Source organism: Engystomops pustulosus, chromosome 8 (assembly GCF_040894005.1).
Source record: "Engystomops pustulosus chromosome 8, aEngPut4.maternal, whole genome shotgun sequence".
In the NCBI taxonomy this organism is placed as follows: Eukaryota; Metazoa; Chordata; class Amphibia; order Anura; family Leptodactylidae; genus Engystomops; species Engystomops pustulosus.
In genome coordinates, this window is record NC_092418.1 from 36,064,395 (window position 1) to 36,076,841 (window position 12,447).

General features: G+C 39.5%; 1 protein-coding gene across 2 annotated transcripts in view; it reads left to right on the forward strand.

Moving 5' to 3' along the window:
- Positions 1-12,447, forward strand: part of MYH11 (myosin heavy chain 11) — a 65,019-nt gene that overhangs the window by 1,424 nt on the left and 51,148 nt on the right. For both annotated transcript variants that reach the window (XM_072120655.1, XM_072120656.1), the window contains exons 2-3: positions 1,112-1,467; positions 8,554-8,710. In XM_072120655.1, coding sequence (XP_071976756.1) covers positions 1,129-1,467; positions 8,554-8,710 — 496 coding nt within the window. In that variant the 5' untranslated portion in view covers positions 1,112-1,128. The remainder of the gene's footprint in view (positions 1-1,111; positions 1,468-8,553; positions 8,711-12,447) is intronic.

The following is a 12,447-nucleotide window of genomic DNA, read 5'->3' on the forward strand; positions in this document are numbered from 1 at the left end:
AGATTGTGAATAAAGGGGGCACACAGTTTATATTCCCAATTTCTTAGAAAGCCATTTATCTGCTTTTGAGATGTGGAAAGGAAATTAGATACTCAGAGCTTATGTTTTTGATCATTGTAAAAGTTAAATTCAACTTTACTACCTCTGTTTTTGTAAAGGTGGATACAACATTGTAAAAATTCAGATTTCGATGGCCACCAGAAAGGCCAGTGACACTTTATTGGTTATCACCAGGGTTAATAACTTGTCTTTCAACCATGTTTGTGTTTGGGCCAGACAACATACTGATATGTTTTACATTCCCCCTGTGCAGATCTCCTGCAGATAACAATCTCACTGTCACAGTATAGAGAGAGCTGTGCTATGATGGGAACTTAGTGCAATTCAAAGGGGCTTTCCACTTATGAGTTCCTTCCTTGCACTAATGAACCTAATTACTGGGAAAAAAAGTTGAAACATACAAAGGATACGGGTGTCTTTCTGGTTATCTGTTTTCCTTTGTCTTTGTGGTCTACTTAGTTTATCCAGTTACATTGGGTCATATGAAGAAAGGCCTGAGCAGTAATGACCACTTGTAATAATAACTGATTTCTTCATGTACCTAAAACCCGCACTTTTCAGAATTTTGTTAGACACATAAGTCTTGCGATGTGTCTAACACTTGAAGAGTTTGGAATGGTCAGTGGTGAATAGATATTTCTCATGTCCACAGATCTCAGAAAATATCATACCTGCCCTACATACCCTATAGCCTGTCTATAAACATTAGGACCAGGAGTTTTGTGTAGGCCAAATCTTTACCCATGTCTTTGTCATCGCCTGGTCCTCTAGCTAATTGTTTCCTTATCACAAGAACAAGGCGCTAGCTACTTCTAATCACCTCCCCACTTCTAATCTTGAGTCTTCATCCTTCCTTCAACTGTCCCTTTTCCTTCCTAACCACAAACCAGAATAATACACCCAAAAATTCAGGACCCCAAGTCCATAATATGGAAATCAGCAATGTTTTTTATGAGAAGAAACTAAAAAACCTAGTTACTCCTATAATCTTCATTGGGTTCTACTTATGGGCCAACTTGCATTAACAAGCTTTTTCTATTATTCCTCTTAGGTGACCTTTAAGTCAAAATGTCGCAAAAACCACTGACTGAGGATGAGAAATTCCTATTTTTGGACAAAAACTTCATAAACAGCCCTGCAGCCCAGGCGGATTGGACGGCCAAAAAGCAGGTGTGGGTCCCTTCCGAGAAAAATGGATTCGAAGCTGCAAGTATCAAGGAAGAGAAAGGTGATGAGGTTCTGGTGGAATTGGAGAACGGAAAGAAATTAACCCTAAGCAAGGATGATATCCAAAAGATGAACCCCCCCAAATTCTCCAAGGTGGAGGATATGGCAGAGCTGACCTGCCTAAATGAAGCATCTGTGCTGCACAATTTAAGAGAAAGATATTTCTCCGGCCTCATCTATGTAAGTTGTTGTATTCCATGACTTTTTTTGTTCTGTTCATTGATGGGGTTGAGTGCAGTATAAAGGGAACATCTCCTTTTAAAAGCTGCATACCAAGGCATTATAGAAGACAGTGGGGCACATTTACTAAGGTGCTTGCACCAGTTTTTTGTCAGACTTTGCACGTTCTTTTCAGTGCAAACTGCTTGCACAGGTATTTAAGAAGTGTCAGCGCCAAATATGTGTCACACTCAACCCTTTCGTCACTGAAATTGGCATTCTGGTGCTCAGTCGGACCGTGTCCCACATTTAACAGAGGTGTGGTGCACGTCCCATGTCAAAGGTGCACCAATAAAAAAAGTTGATGAACGGGCGATACAAATGATGAATCTGGCGCCCCCTGCACACTACACAGGTAATCTGTGCATAGTGCACTTTGCACTGTTTTTAGTAAATAGCCCCAGTATCTTCATCAGTTTGTACTTCCATAAAAAAGATCAATGAGATGGTGTTTATGTGCAGCTATCCTCCATCATCGTATGTAAGCCAACATGAGCTAGCAGAGCTTGTAGTGCCATATTAGGAGAGGGGCACAGTAAGCGGGCGAATATAGATTTCCTTCAAAGTGGCCAGATTTTCATTATACTGAAAGGAGGTGACCTTGAATCACTAGGTTGATGGTCAGGGTGCCCACAGAGTTGGCGCTGAGTGCCCCCTCTGGCACCTTTGTCATTGGTTTGTCACCACTGATCCTATGTTGATAAGTTGTAAGCTTGGCCAATCCCTTTAAATTTGCTTTTACAGTGAGTGGACAGTACAATATAGAACTGCAGAAATCACATATTTTAGTGATTCCTTTCCTTAGAAATCTGCCGTTTAAGGGAATGATGTACCAGTGACTGCTTTTATGTATACAAAGAACAAGGAACAATATTATATTTTCAATGTGCTTAGTTTCTGCTGCCCTGTAACACACTGCCTGCAGATAGGACACTATGTACAATCTGCAAAGCTGCTCTTGCTCTATAATATGCCGCCTGCTGAAACGACCCTATGTATAATCTACTCATCTCCTCCTGCTCTATAACATGCTGCCTTCAGAGTGGACACTATGGGGCACATTTACTTAGCCGGTCCTGCGCGTTATCCTGCATTTGTCACTCTCCGCTCAGGCCCGCCGGAGTTCTCCATCTTCTTCCCTGACGGTCCGCCCCGCCCCCCCCCCCCTCCCCGATTTTTGTCGCATGAAAGCCGGTGCCGATGCACCAAAATCTGATCGCGTGCGACACAATCCCCTTCTGTCCCAGTGGCGCGATCCCTGAAAATGTTGGAAAACCCGACGGAAATGAGGCCGCGGGACCCTTAGTAAATAAGCCCCTATGTGCTATCTGCTTTCCTCCTCCAGCTTTATAACATTCTGCGTGCAGGTAGGACCCTACGTACAGTCTGCTTAGCTCCTCCTGCTCTATAACTACTCAGCTGCCCCTAATCTATAACATGCTGCCTTCAGATAGGACTCTACATATAATCTGCTTTGCTCCTACTGCTCATAACATGCTGCCTGCAGATATAACACTGAATACAATATGCTCAGCTCCTCCTGCTATATAACCTGTCACATGTAGATAGGACACTGTGTATAATTTGCTCAGCTCCTCCTGCTCTATAAAATGATGCCCGCATACATTATATAATATTCAATCTACTCAGACCCTCCTGCTCTATAACATGCTGCCTGCAAAGAGGATGCTATATACAATCTGCTCATCTCCTCCTGCTCTATAGCATGCTGCCTCTAGGTATAACACTATATACAATCTGCTCAGCTCCTTCTGCTTTATAACATGCTGCCTGGAGGACACTATATACAATCTGCTGAGCTCCCCCTGCTCTATAACATGCTGCCTGCAGCTAGGACACTATATACAATCTGCTCAGCTCCTTCTGTTCTATAACATGCTGCCTGCAGATAGGACACTATGTACAATCTGCTCAGCTCCTTCTGCTCTATAACATGCTGCCTGGAGGACTCTATATACAATCTGCTCAGCTACTGTAGAATAAAATAAAGGGATCCCTATCCTCCAACATCAGATAAATAGACTTACTGTTCTATGGCCCATTTATGGGTTCCTGGACTGTGTTAACGTAAATTACTTAATCTTACTGATAACATTGTATAAACGTTTATAATGATATGAAATAAGACTTGAGGCCAGGGGGATGAATACTTGCTCCTGTCTACATAATGATATTTTGGTGAATCATCCTCACTTAACTGCACAACAGGCCCTTTATTTGTAAGTTGCCAAGTGGGCTCCTTCCCAAGACTTTATTTTTATGCTAACAATTAGTAATAAAACCCCCTTCCCCACTTCATCCTTAACTGTTCGTATTGCATAATATCACGCTACTGTTATACTCACTCTTAAAGGGAACCTACCACCAGCTTTTACCCTAGAAAACTACCAGCCCCCCTGGGTGGGGCATGAAATGTTCTTTCTAGAATTACTTCTGATATTTAAAATCTCCCACGTTTAACTCTAAAATATCACTTCCAAAGTCATATGCAAATGAGAAGAGTAGAGTCACTTTTTGCTTAGTATGGAAGGGGACTGAAGGTGGAGTGTCACCTCAAATGTCCATATTTTTGGATCTGTATTAGCTAGAACCATGCTTTTGGTATCCTAATAAAGACAAGAATCCAAATATTCAACCAGTTATTGTACTATAAGCCACAGCACCAGAGACACAGGCAATTTAAAAAGAAAAAAGGAATGTGATCTGCAGAAGAAAATCTAATACAGACCTTTTTCTTTAATTGTGGGTATCTCTGGTTCTGTAGTTCACAATCTTATTGCAATTTTAAAGGGGAGATTTTAACCATTGGTGTGATACCAAATGACCAAGATATGGTCCTCTGAAGTAATGCACCCCCATCACCCTCTCAATGTGACTCATTCCCGGCAAAAAGTGACTCTTCTCAGGCTCACTTTCAGCCCACTTGAAAATGACTTTCGAGATGAATTTTTTTGTAATAAGTAAATGGGTGAGTTATTTTTATCTACACTGACTCGAGAATAGTCCAGTTTAATCTAGTATCTTACTTGTTAGATAATTCATAAAGAAGATTGATCATTCCAAATTTCACCAATTAAAATTTGCACTTGCACAATCTCCCCCATATTGGGCACTTTTTGGGGTTGTGTTGGCCAAAAATGTTGAAATCGTCAAAATTTAAACATTTTTATCTAAAGTGTTTGGGGGCGTTACGTTAAAAAATTGCAGTCCTATGTAAGCAACTCATCCCAATGTCAGAGAGCGGTCTCTGAGCTGAAGACCTACATTTTGCAGCTCATGAACAGACAGACAGTCTGATTATTTAGCAATGTTTTCACATTTGTAGCAATGTCACATCAATTATATAGCATTATCAGCCATACCTTTACATTTTCAACAAGTCCTGCTTATGTATACTATTCAATACCATTGGCACCTATGAACACCATTTGATGACATGAGGGTGTCCTATTATGTTTTTTAAAGTTTGGCTTCAGGGATTATAGTAATTCTGATTTCATTAGGTAATCTAGTGTGCATAACAATGATCATCCTATATAGCGAGGCCATAGCGTGTCTATATAACAAGGACTATAACAAGGACTATTGTCTGAGTCTGGAGGCTATACATGCTGTAAACCCATATAATGAGGACTTTCTGTTCCAAATACCCCATTCCCAGAAGGGGCACAGCTAGTCTGCCAATTCATCTAGGCACAGACTTAGCAATGGTGACATGCCCGGCACTTCATCAACCACAATATTACGTCCAAGTGGGAAATTAAATCCAAGAAATATCTTCCCACACTTAAGACAAGCTTAATTGGCCATGAAATGAGTTTTGTTCCTTTCTTTGATCAGTACAAGAGGTATGAAGGGTTCCTGTAGGAAGGTCCTAGCTGCAGTACTAAGGATGACATATAGTAGTACATGATATATATGGGGGATAAGGATCAGGTAATGAGCAATTCATCTGACTATTGATATACAATCTAAGAAAATGATTACACAGAGAAACTGTACAATGCAGAGATGTTTTATAAAAAGATATTCTAGTATTTAGTTAAATAGTCATGTCATGGGAGGTGACAGGTCCCCATACAATAACCCCATCAATGGTATTCATCATTACACATATACCATGACAGCAAACAAGGGAGAACCCCTTTTGGTGGCTACATGTCTCCATAATTCTTTATCATGGTTTTTGTTAGTGTAGTTTTATTATCACAAGGTCAAACTTCTGATACTCTCTGGGTTACCTATTACCTATAGTATGTATTCTATATTTATGCCACCACATTTCGTCTCCAAATGGCCTTTCACTACAGTACCTGCTGGTATTAAGTGAATTCATCCCCCAAGACTGTTAACACCCTTATAGTATGCCATGAATCCCTGGCCTAACTTGTATTTCCTGATAAAGGAGATAAGGACTGAGTTCTTTGCTCTAAGTAAACGGTAGGAAAGACAAAGGCTCATTGTTATGAGGCGAGACAAGACTTGATAGATGCACGTGTCTATGAGCATAGGGAGAGTATGTTATAGGGTAGATAGGATCTAGACTATAGATGGAGATGATATACCACTATATAATCACAGAGGTGCTACTAGTGGTCTACAATCCTCTCTCCTAGCCTCATTGTCCCATTGACTAATTCTGCCCAGATGTCCAATAAATAAGTGGGAACCAGGCGCCATATAGTTTCCCTTAGACCTTTAATGATAAGACATACTTATGGTAACACACAGACAATTTCCAAAGGTTTTCACATTCCAATTTCCTAATTATTCCCATGTGGTTTGGGGACAGACCCAAGTCTTACATCCTGTCATCTTCGCTGGAATATCTGCCCATTTACACAACTCAGAAGCTGACCATAGACGTACGATTTGTAAGCAATAATCACAGACTGTCCCCCAGAACCTAGTATTGGAAAAATTGGGTATTGACTGAGCTGATCCTATTGTTTCCACCTGCAGAGGCGTCTGGATGTCTCTGCTAATGGTGGAGATTGGAGAAACCACCATGACATATTAATAATAATTCTTTATTTATATAGCTCACACAGGTTACGCAGCGCTGCACAGACCTTTCCAAATCGGTCCCTGCCCCCATATGGACTTACAATCTAATTAACCTAACAGTATGTTTTGGAGTGTGGGAGGAAACCGGAGGACTCAGAGGAAACCCACGCAAACACTGAGAGAACATACAAACTCTTTGCAGATGTTGACCTTGGGACTTGAACCTAGGTCCCCAGCGCTGCAAGGCTGTAATGTGAACCACTGAGCCACCATGCCGCCCTAACATATTGCCCCGATACACATTGTAACACTGTGGAGATAGCCTGATCATTACTAATTTTGTGGCCATGTTCACACCTGCCTTTGGACCCTGTCACTAAAAAGATAATAACAGAGGTGTAACAGATCTTTTATAATGTCCATCGATTTAATTGCTCTCTGGGGTCTATTTGCTGCACTTCTGTGTTTCTGTATATCTGTCTTAGAAAATAATTGCATAATATAACAATTCTGTATCATCTCAGATTAGTTGTGTTAAAAAATGAATTAAGGAATAAAGTGACAACTGGGCGTTACCAGTCAGGGGTGTTTGTCTGCACAGTCAGGTTAGGTTCACTGTGCAGACAGTTCTGCCGGCCTCTGTAGGGAAACACCCACTTGTCAATGTATTCATAAAATAAGCTAGAAGGAAGAATTGCATAGGATTTTAAACAGACATGTCATGAAAGGTGACAGATCCTCTCTAAAAAGCTGTTTGCATTGGACAGACCTTTGCAAATATTTCACTGGTTGTAAGACTATTGTAATCCCCAGGGATTATCTATAAAATGTAGCAGTAAATTACAAAATTCCTTTCAGCGCCACCACAGGGGAAATAAACCATTACACAGTTTGTACAATGGTTTGGTCTCTGTAATGCATGGACGTGCTGGCTCGTCCTATTTAATAACTAATGGTCCTGAAGAAGATCCTCTCTCTATTCATTCACAATTCCTTAATATTATAGTTAATCATTTGTCTGCTAGGATTTCACCACATTATATGTAGTTATGTTACTACTACACAGATGCATTGTCTAGGGGACCGATTTGGCAAGCTCTGTGTAGTGCTGTGTAATCTGCGCGCGCTATATAAATAAATAAATTATTATTATTAATTACTACTAATTATTGCTCAGCCCTTAATACTATAGAATTAGAGTTTTTTTTACCTGGAGTAATGTTGTAGTTATTGGAGTCCAGAAGTTGAAGGCACATTGAGCCCTGGTGTCTAATATGACCCCAATATTGCTTTGTTACATAAGGAAGGTCAAAAATACTACAAGTTGTGATATCACATAACTGATTTACATCTCAGACTATAATATTTTGGGAGAGAACTTAGGAATCAGAAAGGTTACAACTACTATTTCTCCATCCTTAAATGAACTGTCATGGTTTGAACCTGCATATTCATAATACAATGAGGAATACAACCCTATATTCTGGAACAACCCAACAGAATGCAGTATTCTATACCGGATAATGGGAGTAGTATGTGCGTCTTATATTAACACTGTGGTCTTGCCGTAATTCTGCAACAAACATATTCCCATTTATGTTCTTTCTCTTTTAAATACCAAGCAAACCAAACATACCAGCACTTTAAACAAGACGTTCATTGTGCTCCTTATATGGCCATGCAATTAGACATCTCCGTACCCTTATGTAAAGGATTGTTTAATGCAGGTGCCAGAAGAAGTAATAACCAAGTGCTATAACATTTAACATGCAAACAAGCAACATGATCAAACTGAATCGATACAGTAAAATTCTATCACATTCTGTAACATAAAATCTACATCTCACTTTAAAGGACCAGCCTTGGAGTGGTCTCAGTGGACGTAGATCTATGTTTTTTTTTTTTACTATAAACCTGAGCTTATATAATGACAGAAGGGGCAGTTTTGTAAATCCTGGAGTAATATTACTTATAAATTCATCCTGTTAACTGAATATGCCTTATGTTTGTGTTTCGCAGACATATTCCGGTCTATTTTGTGTTGTCGTCAACCCTTACAAAGCGCTTCCAATTTATTCCGAGAAGATCATTGACATGTACAAAGGAAAGAAAAGACATGAAATGCCCCCTCATATCTATGCCATAGCAGACAATGCATACAGGAGTATGTTACAAGGTAAGCCTATTGGATATATACTTCCATATACATATAACAAAAACTACTACCATATACATATAGGTCCATGAGATAAAAGATTCAGTTTATTCTGAGGCTCTGTGTACATCACTACCATGGATTACATCCATATCAAACCTTTTTGGGAAAATCTCAACAAATCTGAGTGCACCTCATTGACCTATGATATGGTCCATGAGATGTCTGGGATTTCTGGCAGCAAGTTTAAAGCTGTGTGAGCTCCCTGATTCTTCCATCAACATGGAAATATGAAAAGAACTTACTTTTTAGCTGTAATGTAACCTTGAATGCTTTTTAAACTCCTACTTTGAGATCTTTTAGCCTTTTGTCCTGGAAGAAGAAATTTAGAGCCTGTTGTTGTATAGCTACAAGCAGTGGCATAACTAGAAGCTGATGGGCCCCGGTGCAAAGTCTGTGCCAGGCCCGACTATAATGTATGGTTTATAGTAATAGTCGTCTCATATGGGAAAATGACACCATAAGGGCCCCCTAAACCTCTTGGGCCCGGGTGTGACCGCAACCTTTGCACCCCCTCAAGTTACGCCCCTGGCTACAAGTACAACACATAAATACTCCTGTTGAGTTAAACTGAATGTTCCTCATAAGGTATACATCAAAAATTTTACTTAGTTATATTGTACATTTGAGTATATGGACTGCACGCCATCTTTGCTCAAATCTAACAAACTCAACAACTAATTCACATTCATTTCTTTTTGTGGAGGTCTTAGATGAGTTAGGTGGGATTCTGTTCTTTCTCTCCACTAAAATTTGGAAAGACCGAATTTGGGCTCCTTTGTTTGACATCTAAATATAGACATTTTTGGGAATGTTTGTGAGGATTGATGAGAATCAGGCTTTTTCCATTGTCCAGTCTCTATATTAGGTCCTTGGTGGCTTCCAAAGTATTGGTATCATAGGATGAGTTAAACAATAATCATATGTAACTATTTATATATATATATATATATATATATATATATATATATATATATATATGTAAAAAAAAAAAATATATATAAAAATATATAAATATATATATATGTACACACATATATAGTAAGGTATCTATGCTAGATCTGGGACTTGTTCCCAGTGTCTTTGCTCCAAGTGTCACACAAAGCTATGGAGATATCAAGAAAACTATGACCTACATATATAAAAGGCAAACAGCGTGAAGCCAGATATGGTTGTAAAGCGTTGTTGCCTTTTTTGGTGGGGAGCAGACGATAATACAGACATAATAAATCCTTGGGAGCGTTTTCTGTGGATTGTCTATGAGAAGATAGCATTCTTGGTTTTATTGGGGAGGGGGGGGGGGGCGATGCACATGTAAACCATAGTCCCATTAGACCCATAAGATAAATTACTGTACTATGAGAGGCACTTGTTTATACTTTATACTTCTGGTATATATTAATGGTTTTAGTGTTAGTTTAGTGATATAAATACATCGTGGTGCATCTTCCAATACAGAGTACACCAGTTGTCCCATATTAGAGGAAAGCTTCCCCCCCCCCATCTCCAAAAGTGGCTCTCTTAATATACCAGAGTAATCCCTGGATGAAACTAAGATTTCAGATATCATATTCTGTCATACCCAACATAAATTGTTAGATTAATTAGTCATTACTGCCATTGCCATTTGTCATTATATCCAGTCATTTTGTAAATGTTGCCTTAGCTCTTATCTTTACTACCTCCTGGGACAATCCATAGTGTGACTACTCTTACTGTAAAGAATCCTTTCCTAGATAGATAACTAAATCACATTCACTCCTAATGTCACCTGGCCCTATACAGTTTTGGCATTTGACAACAATTGAATATTTATAGTGAATATGAGTGCTAGATTATCCTCTCTCCCAAACTTAATATTCTCATTCGAATGACTACTTTCATCTATCTACTGAAATAACAAGAATGCTATACATATATATATATATATATATATTATAAGTAAAGAATGTGAGCTCTTCATCACAGTCAGTTTATTCTATGTGGAAATTGATTTGTAAAGCGCTACGGAATTTGATGGCGCTATTGAAATAAAGATAATTATTATTATTATTAGTATTATTAATTAACACTAAATTCGTCAAATAAATGTTACTCTTTGTATAATGAAAAAAATAGAGTGTATAAGGTTTGTGCCAGTAAGGTTATTTCCATGTTGTACATATCTGTTTTGGATCTTCTTGCATTAAATTGTGGATAGAAAAGAGTTGCACAGTAGCTGTCATTTAAAGGGGATGTCCAAGATCAAGTTTTATTTTCATATGGACCACAGGAGGAGTAAAAATAAGAAAAATTCAGTTATCTCTCTCTCTCCGGTGACCCAGTCCAGTCTTGTTCAGACCCTGCAGCCTCTAGTGGGAGTGCGCTGATGGCGTGACGCCAATCCTGAGCCTCTGTATAAGAATAGAGGCCTGGGGTGACAGGAGGTGCCACACTGGATTGGAGTGAGAGACGTATGTATAGGGAGTTTGTTACTTTTACACTGCCCTGGGGCCCATGTTTAAAAAAGACTACCTCATCTATGTTGCCCATCACATCATGTGCCCCTCTACTGGCATTATGGATTAGCATGAATTGCTTTTGTTAGTAAGCATTGCACGGAGAGGCCACAGATTTACCGTGGCCATAACCTCATTGGTTTTAGAAAGTTAGTGTTTTTGTTAAAATTGCAGCTTTTTATTAATTTATGTATTGCTGGTAAACCCCTTTAATTATAGGGATCTAGTTATAAAATTAAAGGAAACCTACCACTACGGATCTACCTATTAAGGTAGATCCAGTGGTAGGTGCATCTAACGTATGTAAGGATAGCCCATTTTAGGGCTAATCCTTTACTCCCCTCTATCTTTATAATCTTTAATCAGAGTAATATGCAAATTTTCTAAAGAGGCTACTGGGGCGTGGAGTAGCTGGAGCTGAGGCTACACGGCGCGGCTATTCCATGCCCCAACAGCCTCTTTGATCCTCCTACCCAGATATCTTTAGTGCGCAGCAGAACACAGGCCAGTGGCTGGACGATCTTAGCTCCAAAGCCGGAGCTACTGCGTATGTGCAGAACTCCAGCTTCACGGATGAGTGTGCACAGCTCCTTGTAGCCGCGCACTGAAGATATCTGGTAGGAGGACCAAAGAGGCTACTGTGGCGTGGAGTAGCCGCACCCTGTAGCCTCAGCCCCGGCTACTCCACGCCCCAGTAGCCTCTTTAGAAAATTTGCATATTACCCTGATTAAAGATTAGAAAAGATAGAGGGGAGTAAAGGATTAGCCCTAAATAGGCCTTTCCTTACATACCTTAGATGCACCTACCACCGCATCAATCTTAATAGGTAAATCCGTAGTGGTAGGTTTCCTTTAAAAATAACACAGTGCCAAAACTCTTATTAAACTACTATAAACCAATCTAACCTTTTACTTTATGCATTCATTTGAACTTTATAATGATAGTTTTGTGATGACTATACTCTGCTTTCAATTGTAATCTTCAACTATAATAAGTGTAGTGGTCATAAAAATAATAGTACAGGCGGTCCCCTACTTAAGAACACCCGACTTACAGACGACCCCTAGTTACAAACGGACCACTAGATTTTAGTAATTTACTGTACTATAGCCCTAGGCTACAATAAACAGCTATAACTGTTATTAAAGGTGTCTGCACTGAAGCTTCATGGTTAATACTGGATCTTATGACAACCCAAT